This window comes from Rhineura floridana, chromosome 5 (assembly GCF_030035675.1).
Source record: "Rhineura floridana isolate rRhiFlo1 chromosome 5, rRhiFlo1.hap2, whole genome shotgun sequence".
NCBI lineage: Eukaryota > Metazoa > Chordata > Lepidosauria > Squamata > Rhineuridae > Rhineura > Rhineura floridana.
Window position 1 is genome coordinate 97,788,819 of NC_084484.1, and position 23,382 is coordinate 97,812,200.

General features: G+C 40.8%; 1 protein-coding gene across 3 annotated transcripts; it reads left to right on the forward strand.

Moving 5' to 3' along the window:
* Positions 1–89: 89 nt before the first annotated feature.
* LCA5L (lebercilin LCA5 like) lies at positions 90–22,983 on the forward strand. 3 transcript variants are annotated; one of them, XM_061627644.1, is made up of 9 exons: positions 188–444; positions 1,152–1,348; positions 1,444–1,886; positions 5,195–5,703; positions 10,434–10,571; positions 12,308–12,401; positions 16,314–16,411; positions 19,708–19,837; positions 21,312–22,983. In XM_061627644.1, exons 3-9 carry the CDS (start codon positions 1,466–1,468, stop codon positions 22,067–22,069), a joined length of 2,148 nt encoding a protein of 715 aa, XP_061483628.1. In that variant the 5' UTR covers positions 188–444; positions 1,152–1,348; positions 1,444–1,465; the 3' UTR covers positions 22,070–22,983. The 3 variants fall into 3 exon arrangements, with proteins under 3 accessions (XP_061483629.1, XP_061483628.1, XP_061483630.1); XM_061627645.1 differs by lacking the exon at positions 188–444 and adding an exon at positions 90–172 and having other exon boundaries at positions 1,152–1,886; XM_061627646.1 differs by having other exon boundaries at positions 1,152–1,886; positions 19,708–19,822.
* Positions 22,984–23,382: the final 399 nt, after the last annotated feature.

The window sequence follows — 23,382 nt, forward strand, 5'->3', positions numbered from 1 at the left end:
AAGTATGGCGAAGGAATGATAAAATGTCTCCCAGACTTCTGAATCTTCGACTTTTTGTTCTATTCATCATTGTCCTACAAGTCCCATGACTCTCAGCGAAGGAGTTCTTCGGTTGCCATAGCAACAAAGATCTGAAAACAACTTCTTCCGCCAATGCAGCCCAAGGAACCAGGTAACGTGAACAGGACTGGGGGTGGAAGCTTCGGTGTGAACACTGGGAAAGGGAAGTTTAAACCCGGGGACTAATAACGGGGCAGCACTCCGATTTGTATAGGGGATAGAGTGTTATTTATCCTCCTCGCTCTGCGTAAGAGAGGCTCAGAAAGGTTAAGGAACAAGGGGTTGCAGAAGACGTGCTCATTCGGCTGAGGGCAGTAGGAAGGGCAAAGCTTGTTTAGCTCCCCCCCAACCCCATCAATCAGGAAAGTTGGTACCCACGCCACGGTGAGATGGTAGCATTCTGTATCTAGCTTCATGATTCGCTGATACCGGCGTTGGGGCAGTTATACATTTTCTAATGTTAGCTCACATTTAATTTTTGAAACTTTTGAAAAGTTTCAAAACAGCCTCAATAAGTATTTTGCCTTCCTCAGAATTGCTTTAACCATATTTTATCCACACACGCGTCTCCCACCCACAATGTACAGTGCCCTACTTTCCTATTTCCCCTCTGTAGTTGCAGTTTGTGATAGTTTATCAAGGTTCCCCCCTGCCATATCTCTATTATCTATTCCTGTGTCACTTATAATACTTTATCCCACCCTTCCTCCACTTTCTTTGTCCTCTTTTTCTGTATTTATTTATTTATTTATTTATTATTTTATTTATACCACACCCTTCCTTCCAGCAGGAGCCCAGGGTATCTTAGAAGCTAGCTTCATTTATATAAAAGTTGACTAATAGAGTGTTAAAACATGTTTTAAAATGTGTATAAGAAAGCTAATTTATACAATTAAGGGCCTCTGATTCTTTGTGGGCTTCTGCAGTAGTAATAACTTGCTACCCCTTTTCTAAGTCACCCGGGATAATGTTATGTTTATACAGTATTTTCCCGGAAACAGTGTGAGTTGATGCAAAAAATTCCCATGCAGATTTAAATACTTTGCAATATATAAAAATGGCAATACTGTTACCTTTGCTTTACATTTTAGTTCCTTGAAAGAAGTCAGAATTCAAGCTCTGTTCCATGAGGAATTGCAGTTTGTGGATGACAATACTAACAATATAATCTGTTATTCAAGCACACATCTTCAGAAAGGAAATTATATAATAAATGTGACAAACTGTGAAGATTAATTGGTGCAGAATTGGAACAAACTACTTCTGAAACCAAAGGATGAGATCCTGAGTAAGCAGTAACATATAACAGTTTCAATCTCTGTCTTAAGCACCATGTTCTTTTTGTGGTTTTCAATATAATTGACAATCTCCTGACTTTGGTAGGCTATGGATTTCTAACAATGGAATGATGGCTTCAGATGACTATATACTCCATTTTATAGTTGAAGAAAATAATAAACGTGACCAATTTACACAACGTGGAAGTCCAAGTGATTCTCCTGCTAGGCTCTGCAAAGGTACCCAAAGCCAGAGTGGTAAACTTAGTAATTGTAGTAAATGTTCCAGTCACTGTGAAAATTTTCAGCTTGACTATTCAAATGACTTCCATGCTAATGTTTCAAGAAGGGCTAGCAGCGATAGCAGCAGTTGTTCAGAACAGAACAACTGTGGAAGTTCTCCGATTTACAATTATGAAGACTTTCACACATACTCTTCAGAAACCTCTTGTAGCAATGGCAGCAGCTACAGCAGTCTTTTAGGACAACCAGAAACCAAAGCGGAGGAATTATCAATGCAGAAGAAAGAAACTGATCACCGAGCCAAAGGTAAGAAGACAGTGGACCACACTAATCATTGCTATGTTAGCTTATTGGTGACAAATTAGGACTGAATTAATTTGGTAGAACTTCCAATTGTCCTTCTCAGCTTCTGTTGTTGAAGTATCCCTGACACTTGAAACTGCTTCAAATATTATATTTTTTTGGAAGCCACTTGTCTGTAGGAAGAAGAATTAAAGACGTAAGAGGTGGAGGGAGGGAGTAGAGGACAAAGGAAAGAACAATGGGGCAAAGACAGCTGGAAAGGAGAGTTGTAGTCATCTAGAGACCATTTGTATGTTATTTATTTATTTATTAAATTCATATCAGGAGGAGCCCAGTGCAGCAATAATATGGTTCAATAAACATTCCCATAACTTTGTGGGCAAGTCATCTCACTAGTACAGGGGTTGGAGACCTTTTTCAGTCTGACAGCCCCATTCCCTTTCTGGCAATCTTCTGGGAGGCACATGCCAGTGATGTTTGAGGCCAGGGGCAAAAGTGAGCACTAAATGTAAATTTTACTTTGTACAATAGGCTAGTTTCTGTATACATTCAAACAATCTCTCTGTCTTCCATCCAGGGAAGCAAGACCCATTCCAGCCGAGCAAAAATACTGAGGGGGGGGTGCATAGCAGAGCAAGGAGAGGGTGTTCTCTGGGGAGAGTCCTTAGGGCCATACAGAGAAGCTTAGAAGGCTGCATTTGGCCACTGGACCTGAGGTTCCCTATCCCTGCATTAGTATTTGAATATGGTAATATGTCTGCAGTCTGTTTTCAGTAGCGTAGAGGCGAAATCAGAAGTGTAGGGTCCCTTCATGATAGTCACAGCCACTCCCCCCCTTTTTGCTGCTGGGTTGAGAATGAGATCCTTGTTAATGCCTTCTTCCACATCGACATCCCTAGAAGCCTATAAGCATTAAGTGGGAGGGTGTTCTCTATTAAAAAAAGTCTTCTCAGTGGCTGACTCACCTTCTTTCACTCTGATTAGCTTCAATCAGCAGGAAAGGACAAGGAAACATGTTAGAAGACTCTTAACAGTGGCTAACACACACCTCTTTCATGCTGATTGGCTCACAGGATGCTGGAGATTCTGGGACCCTGCTCCCAAAAAAGTAAGGGGTCTAAGACCCCCCAAGACCCTACATGACTACACCCCTGGTTTTAGTGCAGATCAAAAGCTGACCTTCAACTTTTCCTTTAAGCTTTGTTGTTTTCATGTGCTCTAAAGGGACAGAAAATAATTAAAGCATTATGAATTAAAACAAAGGATCTGTAAACTGCTGGAAGGAAGGGCGGGATATAAATCAAATAATAAATAAATAAATAAATAATAACCAGGCTTTCCAACGCCAGGGGCACTGCTGGATACTGAGAAGAGAAGAGCTGAGGCGGCAGGGAGGTCCACACAATGCAGGCACAGTGGCAGAGCCAATCTGCTGCTTCCTCCGCTGTGCCTGCACAGCACGGACCTCCCCTATGCTTCACCCCTCCCCCTCTCTGTAACCAGTAGCCACCCTGCCATTGGGAAGCCAGGTGAGCAACATGGCCCCACCCTACCAACTGCTACTGGCTCGATAGTCTTCTTTGATATCAGAATGTAGAGAAATGCTATGTACAGGCGGGCCCCGCTTATACGGCAGGATCCGTTCCGGACCCCCGCCATAAAGCGGAAATCGCCGTAAAGCAGAACCCATTGAGTATAATGGGGCGCATCGCGCGAAAATGACACGAAAATGCCGCAAAAGTGCAAAATCAGCTTTAAAATGGGGAATGAAAGCCACCGCATTAGCGGAACGCCGGGAAGCGAAGCACCGGGAAGCGGGGCCCTACTGTATATGTCGGTCTATTGATCTGTGTTTCATGGTTTGAAAAAGATTTCTGTGACCTCTGATGTCAGAGTGTAACTGTCAAAGTTCAAGGTCTTGTGCTGTTACTATGTTGCAAACCTGTTTAGCAGTAGCTGCTTGGTGACAGATTCTAAACAGGGAGAGACAATAACTTCTCATTTAAAATTTTTTGAAGCTGACATTCAAGAAATAGTGGGACAAATTCTCCAGTTCTGCTGCCCCACAGAGGCATAACATGTCTTAGACTAGCCTGTCCCAAAATGTCTTCAGGTGAACCATATATGCCATCAGTATGAAATGGAGTCAGGTAAAGCTTTCTGGCAAGTTTTTTTTTAATATTGATGCTGTGTTTTGTACTTGCCAATCAATGCATAGTACCCATTCTTCTTCAAATACCTGCTTGTAGATCACATTGCCCATTGAAGTTAGACAGTCTCTGATACTGTACACATTTGGTCGGACTCTAATTTTTTTTATTTTTACAGGCTTTCACAGAAGGATGAGAAGGCAATATCAGACTTCTTTTCTGAGAACTGTTGTACCTGTTTTTTCTTATTGTATTGGTATTATTTATTGTTGCATATTGTTAACAGTATTTTGTAAAGTTTAGTGGTTTATAAATATTGCAAATAAATAAATTCCAAAGATAAAGTATTGTGCATAAAATTAATGAGCCACAGCAAGCTTCAGACTTGTGATCCCCCCTCCTCCTGCACAACTGCGAGGAGGAATTCAACATGTCCATTTACATATCCAGAAACTGTGGTTAACCACATTTTGTTGTGTTTGTGCCTAACATTAACTATGGTTAATTTCAAAGAAACTAACTTCAAACCATGGTTTCTGGCTTGTTTAAACCATAGTTAATGTTGACCATCTGGACAACATGGCAAGTTGTAGTTAACTAAAAGCAGAAATGAAAACTTGTGAAGTCCTTATAATCATATGGGTGGCAGAGGAGAGGGGTACGCGAGTCTAAGGCACACTACAACTCATTCCTATTGTGCTAAACCATGTGCAGCATGATGTTTGAATGCAGCTACACACGCTCACGCATCCCTAATCTTTTATAGTTATTTAAAAAGAACCCAGGTGTGATCACCAGAATGGATGGACATTCTGATTATGTCAGATATACAATCTGAAGGCAAACTACACCAGTGAAAATACTGATGCATTGAACACATAAGCCCAGTATGTTTGAACAATAAAGTCTCTTGCATCTTCTGTCATTGTTCCTGAGACTATAGTAGGTTTGGAACTTATACAGAAGAGATGGGGCAGCCTCTGGATGTTGTTGCATTCAAGTCCCATCAGCCTCAACCATCATGGCCAATGATCAAGGATGGTGGAAGTTGTAATCCAACAATATCTGAAGGACCACATGTTATCTGTTATACAGATTTACATGTATTTTATTATTTTCTCTTGTCTTATACCATCTTGGTTTGTTTTGGTCTTAATGTAGGGAGTAAAACATTACCTAAGAAGAAACAGCAGCAAAAGACTTTTTTCACTACTGACAGTATTATAAATTCCCAGAAGAAGAATAACGTAGCTTGCCGCTTATTGTCAGCCAGACTTCACAAAGTTAAAGAGCTGAAAAATGAAGTGTCTGTTCTGAAGAAAAAACTGGAAGCATCTAACATGGAAAATCAGATCTTGAAGCGGCTTCAGTATCGACATTTGAAAGCAATAAGTAAATATGAAAATGCAGAGACTAATTTGCCTGATCTTTTAGCAAAACAGTGTGGCGAAGTGAGGACTCTAAGGGCACTTCTCAGGAAATCTCAGGAGCAGGAGCGCAATGCATCCAGAAAGCTTAAAGAAGTTGAGACACAACTGCTAAAGACAAAAGACACTTTGCAGGCATTGCAGAAACTTTCTGAAGACAAGAATCTTGCAGAGAGAGGGGAACTCAGACGCAGGTTAACAGCCCTTACACAAAGAATGGAAGCTGGTGATAAGAAAATTCAGGTACTATGAAGTATGCTAATGCATTTTGTAGAATGATAGCAAGAAATATATATCTGCAAGCATACTGCTGGATTTCTAATTAATTGCTATTGCTTGGGTGTGCAGCAGGATCATTCGAGTGTGCAGAGAACTTTCCATTTATTTTGGGGATGGGGACAACTCTGCATCTCCTGACTCTGAAGTGAAACAAAAACTCCATTTGCATAATTACGGACATGAAACTTAACTACAGGAAGCAGCTTGTTTTCAAGTTGTGTTTTAATATGAAAGCTCAGTGCTCATACTCAGATTTCATTTCATTTTAAATTGTTGTTCAGAGTTTACAAATATGAATAGCTGGAAATTCATACTTGAGGAACGATCTAAAATTATTTTTGCTTAAAGCCCTGAGGGTGGAATCAACCGTTTCTTAAATGGAGTTGGTCATTATTACTACCATTTACAAATAAAGAATTTTGATGAACAGGACAGTTCTATACATGTCAACTTAGAAGTAAGCCCTATTAAGTTCAATGCAGCTTACTATCAAGTCAGTTAGTATAGGTTTGCAACCTAGGGTTATTGTCCTGGGCAGAATTATTTAGAAATAAGGCCCAATGAAATTAATAGTAAATCTGAGTAAAAATGTTTAGGCTTGGAGTGATAATGTTCTAACTAAAACCACTAAGCCAGCCCAAGTGGAAATGGAATGTGAACTCAGTTCCACTCAGAACATGTTATCTATAGTGTTTTATTTTATTTATTATTACACATATCCCACCTTTCATCCCAGGAGCTCAAAGTGGCATACATGGTTCTCCTCCTTTCCACTCTATATCCACTACAACCCAGTGAAGTAGGCTAGGGTATCACTGGACTAAGGTCACCCAGTGAGCTTCATGGCTTAGTAGGGATTTGATCTCCCACGTCTTAGCCCAGTACTCTAACCATTACACCACACTAGGTGTGACATAACCTTCAGGTGCTTCCCCAGACAGAGGTGATTGTGGAACCAGTAATATTGTGACATAACATTCAGTATATAAGTGACTTTGGTAGATAATTAGCAATCCCTTTCTGTTAAATTGAATGAATTAATCCTTTTTTTTTTTGGCAATGCTAATTGCAGATAAGAGAGACCAATCCAGATTGGACCTCAGCAAAGGGGAGACAAATGGTTAAAGCCTATCTACCCTTGCCAGAGATCCATTCTGTGTTGGGCCCCCAGTAACTGCAATCTGCTGTTTCCCCCCTCTGTCCTGCAGCCAGCAAGATATTCAAAGAGAAGGGGGGATGAGGTCAAGTAAGAGAGGCCCAAGGAGTGGATAGGAAGCCCTTGAGGGTTGCCTCTGGTCCAGGAACCAAAGGTTCCCCGCAATCAGTTGCTGACCTAACTTAATTAGAACTGGCCTATTGAAAGGGCAGATGTAGCCCAGAAACAATAGGTGAGTGGTTTAGGGCTTACTTAGCAAGTGCTTCTTGTAAAAGCAAGACCCAAGGTAGCCAATAGTTGTGTGTTTATATATGTACAGTTTAGTGTAACTCTGAAAACAGCAACAGGAGAGAGAGATACAGTGAAATTTATGAAGACATCCAAGGCTGTGGTATGTGCTTTCCCAAATGCTTCCTCTTTTTTGCCACCTTTTCTGTGCTCTTACATCAGGAGTACCCAAGGTGGTGCTCTCCAAATGTTGTTGGACTCCAACTCCCATCAGCCCCAGCCAGCATAGCCAATGGCCAGGGCTTCCCCTGCCCTGAATGTTCAGAATGAGGAGAGAAACAGAGCAAGACCTATCAAATGATCTCATGCCTTAGAGGAGTCCATCACTTTAATAGGGAAAGCTACTGTACAATTATCTCCATGCCTGCCAGACTGAAGTTTTGGATATCGACATTTGACTCCCTTATAAAGAAAGGAGCATGCATTTTTTAGCCCTCATCACTTTCTGCTTTGAGATATGGAAGAAGACAAGAGAGCCTATACAGGAGCAGGAGAGGCCGGCAGGACTGGCTTATGCCTCAGCAACTTGCAGGCTCTTGGAAAACAGAGAGGAGACACTACTGCCGCTATATTTCACTGACCCAAGTTTCAGCAGTAACATCATCTAGCATTGTCAAAGGGCAACAGCACCTCATTCACTGCAGCAACAGCTTCTTGTCCCTGTCGCTTGCTCAGGATAGGGAAGCTGTTGCCAGAACGAACAAGGCACTGTTGACTTCAAGGTGCTAGCTTCTGCCATGGATAGGTCAGCTTGTTATGAGAACAATTCCTTTCAGGTTTGTGGAGCAAGATGTGCAAGATAAACATGTCTGCAGTTAGTACTAGGTGTTAAGGGAAGGGAGAGCTCTCCTTTCCTCTAGATCAGTAATTCCCCAACTTTCCCCCCCCCCCAGACCACTTGAAAATTGCTGAGGGTCTTGACGAATCACTTATTTTTATTTATTATTTGATTTATATCCTGCCCTCCTCCCAGCAGGAGCCCAGGGCGGCAAACAAAAGCACTAAAAGCACTAAAAACGCTTAAAAACATCATAAAACAGACTTTAAAATACATTGAAACAGAACATCTTTAAAAACATTTTTTAAAAAGCTTTCAAGACATCTTAAAAAAGGTTTAAAACATATTGTTTTAAAAAAGTTTAAAAACATATTAAAAAGCAATTGCAACATAGACGCAGACTGGGATAAGGTCTCAACTTAAAAGGCTTGTCGAAAGAGGAAGGTCTTCAATAGGCGCCGAAAAGATAACAGAGATGGTGCCTGTCTAATATTTAAGGGGAGGGAATTCCAAAGGGTAGGTGCCGCCACATTAAAGGTCCGTTTCCTATGTTGTGTGGAACGGACCTCCTGATAAGATGGTATCCGCAGGAGGCCCTCACCTACAGAGCACAGTGATCGACTGGATATATAAGGGATAAGATGGTCTTTCAGGTATCCTGGTCCCAAGCTGTTTAGGGCTTTGTACACCAAAACTAGGACCTTGAACTTGGCCTGGTAGCAAATGTGCAGCCAGTGCAATTCTTTCAGCAGTGGGGTGACATGCTGGCGATACCCTGCCCCAGGGAGCAGTCTCTCCACCACATTTTGCACCAGCTGCAGCTTCTGGACCAACCTCAAGGGCAGCCCCACATAGAGCACATTACAGTAATCCAGCCTGGAGGTTACCAGTGTGTGGACAACAGTGGTCAGGCTATCCCAGTCCAGAAAGGGCTGCAGCTATCTTAGCAGCCGAAGCTGGTAAAAGGCACTCCTAACCACTGAGGTCATCTGGGCCTCTAGTGACAAAGATGGATGCAGGAGCACCCCCAGACTACGGACCTGCTCTTTCAGAGGGAGTACAACCCCATTCAAAGCAGGCAACTGATTAATTATCTGAACTCAGGAACCACCAACCCACAGCACCTCCGTCTTGCTAGGATTCAAACTCAGTTTATTGCCCTTCATCCAGCCCACCACTGAGTCCAGGCAGCAGTCCAGGGCTTGCACGGCCTCTCCTGATTCAGATGCTATAGAGAAATAGAGCTGGGTATCATCAGCGTACTGCTGACACCTCACCCCAAATCTCCTGATGACCGCTCCCAAGGGCTTCATAAGATGTTAAACAGCATGGAGGACAAGATGGTACCCTGCAACACCCCACAGCACAACTGCCAGGGGGCCAAAATACAATCGCCCAATGCTATTATCTGAAAACCACCTTGGAGATAGGATCGGAACCACTGTAAACAGTTCTTCCAGTACCCATCTCACCAAGTCGGCCCAGAAGGATACAATGGTCAATGGTATCAAAAGCCACTGAGAGATCAAGTAAGAGTAACAGGGTTGCACTCCCACTGTTCTTCTCCCAATAAAGGTCATTCATAGGGCGACCAAGGCCGATTCAGTCCCATAACCAGGCCTAACCAGGCCTTATTTTTCTGCCTGTTGTACCCATTGTATTTGTATTGCTTATTTTGGGAGCCTCTGCTCTAGATATCAAAAGAAACACTGAGAGACTCGGATATGTGTTTTCTTCCATTAAGAGGGTCATGAGTACATCCATCATAAGAGACTGATGATACTGGCAGAAATTAGGCATCCTTTTGGTTTATTGGATTATGATTAATGGGAAGATTGGCCTAGTCCACACTGGATATAAATGCTTGCTTATAGCTTAGCACATTGTTTTAGGCTTGAAGAACTTCTCTTTCCTTTGTGTCTTGTCTTTTTAAGTTGTAAGCCTGATGGCAGGACCTGTTTCACATTTGTAAAATTGATGTGAATCGGGAGATAATTGTCTGAAAGTGGGATAAAAATAAACTGCTGTATCTTCAACTTGACTTTGCTAAATGGAGGGAGCAGAACCAGGTTTCTTCCTTTCTTTTACTATGTTCTTAAATGAACTGGGGGCTTGTATCACTTCCACCAGTTAAAATATATTAAAAATAAAATTTAATTGAAGTTCCATCATATAGGGTTTTTATAAATAATCTGAATAGCACTCAGTGTGTGAGCAATGTGACATTTCTGATTATGGAGACTATTTTTAGCTCACTTTTCTATCTTAAAGGTAGTCATTCTCAGTATTTTTTAAAAAATCAAGTTCTTACAAAACAGTATCAATGGCTGTTAAAATCAGTAAGAGTGATGATTTTCATTTTTCCAAAGAACTTATTAAAATTTACAGTGTCTGTTATGGCACTTCTTTTTAAATTTAAGTTTGTATGATTGTAAATTCTCCGTACAATTGTCATACTTCTAATCTTTTTAGGACTTAGAAAAGCAGCTGCTGTTGAATAATACTTCCTTCAGTCACCAGTTAGCAGTTGAGAAGAAAAAGACTATTGAAGCTCAGTTGGTTACCACAAATTTGCAAATGGAAATCAAGTTGCTTAACCAAAAAATCAAGGTATTTAAGCTTCAAATTGAATTTATTTTATTATAATTATAAATTTATAGAGAGCATTTGCACATTTTACAATGCCTAGTACAGTCAAGATCCTCCTTTAAAAATGTGTGTTCCAGTGTATAATTAAAAGTATTCCTAAGTGTAGCTAATAAACCCTGAATCAGATAACATATTGAAAAGCAGCTCTTGGATATTGTAGCAGATAACTAGAAATACTTGTCACCCTTTGATGAATCTGCATAATCACGTTGTGCCAAAATATTTTATAAGAATCTTTGGAGCCCAAACTGGTTAATGCTACTTCTTGTAAAATTAAAATAAGAAAAAGTGAACCAGGGTGTCCAATCCAAAACTTTTTCCCCATGGAAATTTGTTGTTCTTCTGTCTTCAATTCTGGAATTCACTTGCTGTTACCAATATGACACTGAGCTGGACTGGACCTTTCTGAATTATTATAATGAAACAAAATTTAAAATTAACCTGAACATTCAAATTTTGGATTTTCACTATGAAATGTAACCTCTAAACTCAAAGCCTGAATGCTTCAATTATCTGGGGAAAATTCTTGATTGTTTGCGTTCTTATTGTGTTACAGACATAAAATGTCATAAGTTGTCAAATTATCAACTATCACCAAGTTTTGTTTGTTTATAATTAGATTTATGGGCCACTTTTTGGACATATGTCCTCAAAATACCTTTAAAATAATACAATCATAAAGTGCAATAAAATTAAAAAGAAAATCGCTCTACAGATGAAAACTGAGATAGCAGCAAAAGAAAACACTGACAAGAGATTATTAAAAGCTTGTCAAAACAGATGATTTTTAACCATCTGCCTGAAACTTTCAATGGAACAAGCATGGCAAATATCTCTTGGGAAGGAGTTCCACAGCATGGATGCAACCACATAAAGTTGTCTAGATGAAAAACTCTTGCACATTAACAAGCAAATATTAAATACTGTTGCATGACAGTTGTCAAATATTAAGCTAAATACTCACCAGTTTTGATTTTTGCTTTGGAAATTACCTGTTTAGTAAAGGCTGAACTTATAGTTCAAATAGTAGGCAGCCTACACAAAGAATCAGTGCTTTCAAGACCATTTTGTCAGGAGCAGCATTGCTCCTTGGCATTTTGGAGTCCCTAGGCAAGCTCTAAAACATGGATTACTGTATCCTCAGGATTTTCCCCAGGCCACACCCCATCCCAAGCCACACCTCTTATCAGCTCTGCTCTTCTTGTGTGTTTTTGCCTGGCTGGAATGTGCCATTGAATGTCTGGTAATGTTTCTTGCTTGCCTGGATAGAGAGGGATTTGTGTGAAGAAACTACCCTCCTGTACAAAGATAAAATTCACTTTTGTTGCTCTCTGCACTTTTGCCTCTGGTCCCAGCCGTCATTGGCATGTGGCCCCTGGAAGATTGCGCAGAAGGGAATATGGCCCTTGGGCTGAAACATATTTCCCATCCCTACACTGTAAGGACATGCTGGATAGGCTCTTCAGGCAAGCTTGAGAAAGCTTTGCAATCTCAGGCAAATGAGCTCTATTTATCCTGCAAATAACCTGAGAGATATACAGAATATTTGGTCAATTAGAATTATGGATAAGCAAAACATGCTATTTACATATGAATAAAATGTATAGTGAATTCAGCTAATTAGGATATGTAGATAAATGAGGTTCATATAATAAATTCTATTGCACCTTTATTAGATTAATACTGTGTTTTTATAGGAAAAAGAACGCGAACTTGGCGTAAGAAATATTTATGCAAACCGGTTGCTTAAAGGTCAACAGGACAAAGGTGGTTCAGAGCTTTCCCCAAAAGGTAGCACAATGTTCGACTGCTATTTTAATGGGGAATGTAGATGTGGTAAGACTTGCATGTGCCAAAGCCCTATGAGAAAACTTTGCAGTATTTGTTATTTTGAAAAATGACTGTAGTGTCTGTTGTGGTGTTTATCGCTTAACAGATGATTAGAGCTAGAACAGGGATGCCCTGTCTTTGAATGGATGGGCACATGGGTGGGGGAATGATAAATATTCAAGATATGCATGTTTACTCAGAAGCAAATCCCACTAAATTCATTGGGGCTTATTCCCAATTAACAGTGCAATCCTATCCATGTGTACTCAGAAGTAAGCCGCACTGAATTCAATAGGACTTAGTCCCAGGTAAGCATGTATAAGGTTACAGTTTAGTCCAGCCTTTCCCAACTGGTGTGCCTTCAGATGTTGTTGAACCACAACTCCCATCAGCCTCAGCCATTGGCAATGCTGGCTGAGGCTGATGGGAGTTGTGATCCAACAACATCTGGAGGCACACTGGTTGGGAAAGGCTTGTTTAGTCCATGTGATTGCTCCCATCCTGTCTAACAGATGATTGGCACAGTGAAAGGTAGGCTGTGAATCTCATTAGGGGTAGCAGTATCACAGCACTGATCAGGAAGAAGGAAGTGACCGGACATACACTAAGATCCCCCACCTAACTATTTCAGTAATGCTGCCTCCACAGCAGCAGAGTCAAATAGTGTAAATTAACAAGTTCATTAATTCTGCAACCAAACCCCCAATCTGCTGCATTGGGGGGGGGGTTGAATAGGGCACAGGTCTTCCTCCCTCTGCCTCGTCTAAAACAGCTCCACTGACCTCTATCCATGGTGTGATGCTGTCACTTCTGTGGCACAAAGCTCCCCCATTCTGTTCAACAAAGGAGTAGGTGGAAGTACTGCTGGTGGAATTCCCATTGGTCTTAGGTCGCCCACAGAAAGCCCCAAAATGGGGCATTCCCGGGGAGGGTCTGAGCCAGCCTGGGATCCACTGGGTTTTGAGCCAGCCCCACTATCATTACTTGATGGCATCAGGTTTAATTTGGACCCAATCACAATGCCAGTTCCAGGCTGGAATAATGCAGAGTAGGATTTTACCTCTCCCCGTTTTCCAATCAGGCTGCCGTGGGCAGGGGTAGCTATGCTTCTTGATCACACCCAGTTGCTGCCCAGCCAGGGTTAGTATTGCCGGGGCTGGCACCAGGCATGCCAGGGCTCTTGGGTATCCATCTGCCCTGGGCCTGCGGTGTCAGAGAGCAACCTCGTATATAGGCCACACAGGGTTAATAACCCACACACATGTCCCAACTATCTCTGGTGTTCCTGTAAATACTGTGTGTGCATGCCTGCCATCAACCAAGATGGCGGCAGGGGCATCAACCCCTTAGGGAAGCTTCCGCCGCCATCTTGGTTGATGGCAGGCATGGTCGTGCAGCACACACGTCATTTATAGGAGTGTTAGGTGGGGCATGTGTGGCCCATGATAACTATGTGCGGGGAGGATCCTGGGAGCTCCCTCTCTGCAATCCGCAGCAGGGTCGGGAATTGACACAGATCACAGAATGGGAGTAGTACCCTCCCACCCTAAGGAGGGGCCCCTCTGGGCTGCAGGGACCCTCAGCCAGCACCTGACCTGGCCACCCTCTGGTGCCGGCCCTGAATATTACTCTGCCTGTCAGCAATTTACCCAGCTGAGATTTCAATGATAAATCTTAAATCTCAACCAATTTTGTATGAATTACATCTCAAACTATTTTACAGCTTTTCCGTAGTCGTCAGTGTTGAGAATTATCGAGTTGAGGGGAGTTATCAGAAATAAATTGGCTCAATTACTGTGCAAAATTTAAAATTGCAGAACTGAGGTAGATGATTTCTGTAAGAATAACCTAGGCCACACTACTACACATTTAGATATACAGCTCCCCCTAGTCCTCAGTCTGAGAAAAGTTATAGAGATTTCTCCAATAATATAGTGCCAGAGTTTTCCCACTATAGGTATTAACAATAACTATTTACAACATCCATTATTGCATTTCCTCCCTCTTATCATTTTTGTGGAGCCAATGAAATAAATAAACACAGCGTCAAATGTTTAATTACAAACAGATGTCAGTGTTATGGATCACACCCACTATATGCGTAAAAAGGAATACCTGTGGGAAAGGTTAACATAATATCCCCTCCTGTTGTCCTTCTGCTGGTCAGTTTAAGAAGAGAGTGTCATAAGTACTACTGCATTCTATGAATCTAGGAATTATTTGTTCATAAATTTTAAGAGTTCAATCCTATACACAGGTACCTGAAAGTAAGTCTCAATGAACTTCTGAGTAGACATATATATATAATTGCACTGAAAGACAGCAATGTTAAGCACATTTATTTGGCAGTAAGTCCAACTAGGGTGGCTATTTACACATTGCACCGCCAAAAAAAAAAAGACAAGCTAGAAGGACCAATGGTCTGGCTTGGTCTAAGACAGCTTCCTATGTCCAATTGAAATCAGTGTGACTTGTTTCTGAACAAACATGGTTGGGATCAGATTGTGCATCAGTGATATTCTGAAGTTTCAGACTGTTGCATTTATTTATTTATTTAGGACATTCAGCCAAATGGCCCCCTGGGTGACTCATAACAATAAAATCAATGCAATAAAACAAAACAAAAATCAGTAATAATAAAACAAGCAACTAAAACAGCAGTTAAAATGAGTTAAGACACAGAGCTAAAAAACCCAACAGCCCTCAGGAGAACAAAAAACAAACCAAAATAAAAACACAATTAAAACACAAAAAAGAACAAACAAGTATGACTTTGCCTGGTGCCAGAAAGATAGCAGAGTGGATGCCAGGTGATCCTTCCTAGGGAAGGAGTTCCATTAATGTGTTACCAAAAAAGTCCCTCTCTTCAGCAGGGCCAGTCCTCCCATTAGGTAGTGTGAAGTGACAGAAAAAGCTGGGAGGCAAAGAGCAGCTGTAAGGTTTTGGAGGTCAGAGCTATGTGCCATGTGCTCGGTCCCCCCCCCTCCGCAAGCTAACTTGCTGTCCTCAGATGGAGTAGAGGGTACTGTTCTGTTGTCATTGTTGAAATAAGATTCAACTGTCAGTTCAATTGGCTTTTTGTAGATGGTTTGGCTGTGGTGGAGGGTGGGGAATATCCATTTTGTCCTTTGCCTCGGGAAGCAAAATGTCTTATGCTATCCTGTTTTGTTCTTCAGTCACCACCCACCTCACCTTACCTTACCTCAGAAAGCAGGGGAACCCAGATGAGTGTGCTGATAATCTCACAGGTTGATGTGGAACCAGGCCCCAAACAAAATACTTAGCCATATAAGCGTATAAAGAAAATCACCAACATTTTGAACTGTGCTCAGAAACATATTGGAGACCAGTGCAATGCCTGAAGCATCAGCACAATATGAGCCAAACATCCAGTCCAAGTTTGCAGCCTACTGGCCACATTTTACACTGTAGCTCCACTGGCAGCCTTCAAAAGGTAGCTCTATGTAAAACTCATTGTGCTACCTGATCCTGGATGTTACCAGAGCACAGATTACCATGGCCAGGCTCTCTCTGTCCAGAGGTCACAGCTGGCACACCAACCTCAGCTGATGAAAAGTGCTTCATTTCAGAGGCTGTTTGGGCCTCTAGTGGCAAAAGGTGGAGATATGAGGTCTCCAGTCTGTAAACCTGATCCTTTAAGGAAAGCACAACCCCATTAAGAAAAGTGTGAATACTGTCTTCATGATCTGATGAACCACCTACCCAATAGGACTTGTCTTCTCAGGATTGGTTTTCAGTTTATTGCCCCTTATGTTGCTCCCCACCAATTTCAGGCATCAGCATTTCATGATCATTGTTTGGAAGGAAGGGGGGGGGATACTTCTCAATATTTACTTCTTGTTTTTTTCATAGATGTTAATGTCAGCAAGTCAATACAAGTAGATATTAATCTAGAAGCAAGGAGTTTTCAAAACCACGAGGCAGACAAAACTTCAGGTGTTTTAAAAGAGGTATGACAGATCTGAATAACGCTTCTACAACTCTTAGCTACTGCTTGTCCTTAAGTGTTGTTTCCTCTTATATTGTTTTGTTTCTTCCTATAACTTACAGATTCTTTTAACACCCCTCCAGTTTTCTGAATCATATTACATCTACATTGTGAAAATACTATTTTCCTTCTCAATGAAATTATTTCATCACTGAGGTGTCTGCAGTTCACATGTAGCGCTAAGCCAAACCATGGCTTAGCATGAACAAGCAAATGCTCAGGTTTCCAGAGCAAAGATTGCGGCTGCTTTGATGTTCTCCAGTCCTGCAGCTGCCACACTATCTGAGGCTAAGGCATGGTTTGGCTTAGTGTTATGATCAAATCTGGATTCATGGTTTGCCTTACTTCAAACAAACCACGAGCTGTAATTTTCTTCTTGTTTTACCATTCATTGTCTGGGCTAAGTCATGATTTGGGTTGTTACATGTGAAGAGGGCCTAAGACTGAAGTCCAAAACACACCTACTAGGCAGTAAGCCCACACAGCAGGACTGACTTTTGAGTAAACATGCTTAGGATTGCTCCGTTTGGGGAAACAAGTCATATTATGAACATTCAACTAATTACAAACTGCTATAAATAACAGCTAGATAAGACATGAGATGAGATAGTGATAGATGAACTTAGCATACCAATGCTACTATGATTGGATCACCTTTGGCACAGTTGTGTTAACACCCAGTGAAGAATCCTGAGTAACTACCTCCACCATGCATCATTAGAGTATGGCTGAAACATCTTCTACTCTGAAGATGGCATTGAGGTGGTAATTACATTACAGCAACAGGATAGTGAGTGAGAAAAGGGCTGCAATCTTTAAGTTGCCTTGTAATTTTTCTTTATACCATTCCTATGCTTGACAAGGACATGAAAGAGAACCTATGGGTTTCTCACAACATATAGTAGTCTTTGTTCAGTTTCTGAAGAAATATATGGAATGACAGACCTATTACACATGTCTGGGTTGTACATTTTTCATGAGCTATATTCCCTAGTAGAACTAGGGATCATCTAATCAAACTAAATGTTGGGAGGGACAGAGAGAAGGAAGTATGTCTTCACACACTGCGCAGCTGAATTAGGAATTCTCTGCCACAAGATGGAATGATAGGCAACAGCGTGGATGACCTTAAAAGGGGATTAGACAGATTCATGGATGATAAGGTCATCAGTGGTTCTTAGTCTTGATGGCTCCATTACCTCCTGTATTGAAAGCAATATTATTATTATTATTTGCCTTCCACACATGTGGAATAAGGTAATGTACAAGATAAAATAAAAACAATTAAAAGAACACAGAAAACAACAGTATATCTCTTGAATGCCAGCTGCTGAGGTCTTGACAGGGAGAGTGCTGTTGTGCTCATGTTGGGGTCATGTTGGACGGGGTCGTACTCCCTCTGAAAGGGCAGGTCCGTAGTCTGGGGGTGCTCCTGCATCCATCTTTGTCACTAGAGGCCCAGATGACCTCAGTGGTTAGGAGTGCCTTTTACCAGCTTCGGCTGCTAAGACAGCTGCAGCCCTTTCTGGACCGGGATAGCCTGACCACTGTTGTCCACACACTGGTAACCTCCAGGCTGGATTACTGTAATGTGCTCTATGTGGGGCTGCCCTTGAGGTTGGTCCGGAAGCTGCAGCTGGTGCAAAATGTGGTGGAGAGACTGCTCACTGGGGCAGGGTATCCCCAACATGTCACCCCACTGCTGAAAGAATTGCACTGGCTGCCCATTTGCTACCAGGCCAAGTTCAAGGTTCTGGTTTTGGTGTACAAAGCCCTATACAGCTTGGGACCAGGATACCTGAAAGACCGTCTTATCCCTTAATGTGGTGGCACCTACCCTTTGGAACTCCCTCCCCTTAAATATTAAGACAGGCACCATCTCTTATATTTTAGGTGCCTATTGAAGACCTTCCTCTTTCAACAAGCGTTTTAAGTTGAGAACTATTCCAGTCTGTTGGAATTGCTTTTTAATCTGCTTTTAAACTTTCTTTTAAAAAAACAATTTTTTTAACTTTTTAAAAAATGTCTTCTAAACTTTTAAAAAAGTTTTTAAAGTTGTTTTGTTTTAATGTATTTTAATGTCTGTTTTTATAATGTTTTAAAGTGTCTTTGGACACATCATGAGAAGACATGATTCACTAGAAAAGACAATAATGCTGGGAAAAACAGAAGGGAGTAGTTAAAGAGGAAGACCAAACAAGAGATGGATTGATTCCATAAAGGAAGCCACAGACCTGAACTTACAGGATCTGAACAGGGTGGTTCATGACAGATGCTCTTGGAGGTCACTGATTCATAGGGTCGCCATAAGTTACAGTCGACTTGGAGGCACATAACAACAACAAAAAAAGTGTTTTTAGTGCTTTTGTTTGCCTTCCTGAGCTCCTGCTGGGAGGAAGGGCGGGATATACATAAAATAATAAATAAATAAATAAATAAATAAATAAATAAATAAATAAATAAATAAATAAATAAATAAATAAATGTTCTACTTGTGCTCCATAGACCTCTGTATGGCCATATTGAGAACAGAATGCTGGAAAAGACTTTGGTCTGACCCAGCAGGGCTCTTCTTAAGTTCTTACAGCAGTGTTTGTGAGGAAGGCACAAGTCCCTCCCTGTCACTTTCACTTTGTTTCTGTGATTTATGATCTGAGATTCACAGGGCAGAAGTCCTTTTTTTTAATAGGCTTTTTGCTACTCTGACTTCCTCTATTGTGGACTTTAGTGTGTGTCAGAAGGACTCATGTGATCCTATACATTTTAGATTGTCTCCAAACCAAGTACATGTCTGAAGTCAGATGAACCACTATTCTTAAGCCTAACTTAATTTTGAGAGCCAGTGTGGTGTAGTGGTTAAGGCTTTGGACTACGACCTGGGAGACCAGGGTTTGAATCCCCACACAGCCATGAAGCTCACTGGGTGACCTTGGGCCAATCACCGCCTCTTAGCCTGAGAGGAAGGAAGTGGTAAACCACCTCTGAATACCGCTTACCATGAAAAACCTATTCATAGGGTCACCCATAAGTCGGAATTGACTTGAAGGCAGTCCGTTTCATTTTCAACTTAATTTTGGAGGAGTTCAGATACATTTTGACTAGGTCATGCTTTGAAAACTGCTGAAAGAATTGAATCCAGGTGAGAGTGGTGCTATTAACAGAGAATCCATTGAACACTTGTCACTATTCACAGATATTCAAAAGCAAAATATGCAAATGAAATAGACTAAGTGCTTTTCTTTCTACAACTGTTTGTAGGAGTTGATAACCAAAGATACAAACTCAAAAAACAAACCATGTGATGTGCACAAAGAGATGGAAGTGATAACAGAACTTAATCCAAGTGCAAAATTACCAATGCAACACATTTCAGGTAGAACATGCACAGGTATCTTTTTAACCATATTTCAGATCTGATATGGCTTTATAAATATAGATTAAGGAAACCTTACAGCAGAGAGGAGGAAACTTTTTCAGCCTGAAGGCTAGATTACCGTGGTGGAATGCTTTCACATTCCTATAGGAGATGGGGTCAAACCCAAAGTTAAGCGATACCACAAACACTCCCTTACAGAACTTGGAAAAGTTACTTTTTTGAACTACAACTCCCATGAGCCCCAGCCAGCATTTGGCTGATTGGATTGGGCTGATGGGAGTTGTAGTTCAAAAAAGTAACTTTTCCAAGCTCTGCTCCCTTAACACAATCATACACACTGCCTCTTCTCAACTGATCCACACAGCTCAGCTTAGGAATGGGGTGAGGGTTCACCCCTCCATCATGGCTGAAATGAAACAAAGAGATGAAAATCCTCAGCCGCTGCCATGTCGGTAGACAGAGAAGAAACCAGATGCTGCTGCACAGTGTGAGGTAGAACCTCTTTCATTTCCTGCCTCTTTTCCTCCTCCAATGAAGGTGTGGCTGAAGAAGCTAGAGCAGCTATTGGATGGGTCAAACTGAGAAGTGAGATGTTGGTGGCTATGTAGCTTCTCTAAAGCTTCCTTTCCACCACCACGTGGACAAAAGAGAGCCCTTTTTCTTCAAGTGCCCATATCCTGAACTGTACTCTTGCATATTTAGGGAGATGCCCTACTGTCCTACAGGCATCCTTCACTCCCCTGCCTCCTGAGATGGGAAATTTCTCACTCTATTGCCAGCTCACTGCAGAATGGGGGAAGGGGCATGGCACAGGTAACCAGATTGGGGGGGGGCAGATTAGGCCTGTGGATTGGAGGTTCCCTATGTCTACTTTATAGTACACAAAATTTGTTGAACCTTCAGCCATGTTGGCCATTTATACGTCTGATTCCATAACAGCTCAATGGTATATTGATAATTGATATTCCAACATCCCATGACTATAGAGTATATCCTTTTCTTATGGAATAAACATTTGAGCTCATGTGCAAAATAACTGTATACGAAAACATATAATCCTCCTTTCTGTTAATCCGTGGCTAAGTTTCTGAGGACTGATATGCATATTACCTTCTTAAGGAAGAAATAATGGAATCAAACCCACTATCACTTGTTTTAGCTTCTCGAATAAGGCTCTTTTCTAGGGGCCAATAAATAAATTGCTAGCACCTTCCCATGTAACAAAGCAAGTATTGGGAGCAATCCCCACCACTTACTGTTGCTTTCCCCTAGTAGAGAAACTGGGCATATTTCCCAACCTCACACACAGCTGATTTGTTGAGGCTGGCAACTCTGCGTTTAAGGGAATATGTAGCTAAGGGAATATATAGATGTGCCCTCAGTGTGTTTTTATTTCTCATTCTAAACATAAAAATCATTATATACAAACGTTATTGCCTGACTGCTTATAAGAACATCAACTGTTGAAATAATATTTCTTTTGCAGAGTTAGTAGGGGAAGAAATACATCAGAGTACAGAAACACTTTTCAGATGTAAAAACCTAGAAAAACAGAAGAACAGGAGAGAAAGACAAGGGCTAAACTTGTTGAAAGAAGAGTTTGAGAAATTAAGGACAGACCGATCATTTGAGTCTACACACAATGTCCAACAAAAAGTGAATAATCTGGAAGAAGCTGCAATTGAAAAGCAAGAAAATGAGCCCAAACAAGCAGGCTGTAATAAAATGGAAACAGTAACACAAAGATACAAAACACCCTCTAAATTAAAAAAACAGTATGTGTTTTCTGAAGCTGTTGAAAATTTGCATCAGGGATACCCTTCAACAGGTCCACTGTCCAACACAAGCACAGCCTGCAATAGCAGACAAATGAATAGACACCAGGATGATACAGTTGAGTTTAAGGCAGGAAATTCAGTCAGTGCCTATGAACCCTCATTTGGTAAGGTTAGCAAAACAAAGCAAAAGGACACCACTTCAACACAAGGGGAAGACCTCATTCCTACAGTATCAACAGAGAAGAAAACTACTCTTATGGAAGAACTCTTTGGGTCAAGCTGCATCTTAAAAGACAGTCAACCAAACCTTAATTTAAAGGAGTTAGGTAAGGGAAAAAAAACTTTGCAGAGTGAAAAGACTTATGATGAGATTTCATATGTCAATGATGGTTTGCAGTGTGGTGATTCCAAACAAGCGCATATAAAGGTTTTCCATACAATCGCCTTCTTGGAAAACTTTAAATAATTATTGGCATAGTTTCACACTGTTTTCTCCTTAAAACATATACAGTATTTGAAGCAATGTATTACCTGCTGAAGACTGGGTTTTTTCCTTTGAATTTAATGAGCCCAGAAAATTTTTCATTTAACGTAACAGAGGTAGAAACTTTGATATTCTGTTGCAGAAAACATGCATGCAGGATATATCAGTTTATATTTAACAATGAAATATGTTTCAGCATATCACAGTGCATTTTAAAAAATTAAAATGAAGCACAATGACAGTTCTATTACTAGAAAAGATATAAATAGTAAAATAGTTAAGAAACAGAAATACGTAGAAAAGAATTGACTTAACAGGGATTGGAAAAAACTCAGTAAATGTCAATTTGCAATTGAAAAGTGAAGTGCTACTTAGCTTCTCTTGTGAACTTCATTCCACAAAACCTCTTAAATAAAGTGAATCAAAATATCTACATGGTTTAAGTCAGGAAAGTGAATGGTTGAATGAAGTGGTCTTCAGACAGGATGTATGGATTCATCCATTTTGATTTGTGCAATCTAGTATAGACATATTTACAACCACAAAAAACATGACTCTTGTAGCCACATTCTTAAAATAGTCACAGCTTATAGCTGAGTGCAGGTTACAGAAGGAAGGCAGCATTGAATGACATTGAATGCCTATTTTATTAACTACCAAATCTGACTGTCTTCGGACTACACTTGTAACTTTGATACAAATTGCTTGATGCTGGGAGATATGTTAATTATAGTAATTTCTATGGTTATAATTGGATATGTACATTGTTTTCTACTACTGTACTTAAATCCCAAACTATATGGAGAACATTAACACTTGATACAGTGCATTAAAAGCTCTTCTTCTAAATCAAACATTCTTGGTAATTCAAACATTAAATATTGTGCTACTCATAACTTTGTTTTCTTTATTTTCCATCCAAGAACAATGCAAAATACTAAACATTATTATCACAAAGAAGTGTCAAAATGTGCAACAGGATCCAGCATGACTAAACACACAACTGCAACATTTTATCACTTCATCTGTTCCTAACAGAGGTTTGATCCTGTTGCTACTATGTACCTAGAGCACTTGATAGCAGGCATGCTGTACAACAGCACAACTTGTATTCTGTTACACAGCAGACACAGGCTCAGTATCAGTAGTAGGAGCATCTGCTTAAACGCCTTTCAGTCAGATACGTACAGATTTGACATAAATCTATCCCACATTTTTGTTTTTTGATGTGAATTTTATCTGACAATTTTATCTGACAAATCTTAGTCAGGTATCATATGCTGCTCTGCACCGTC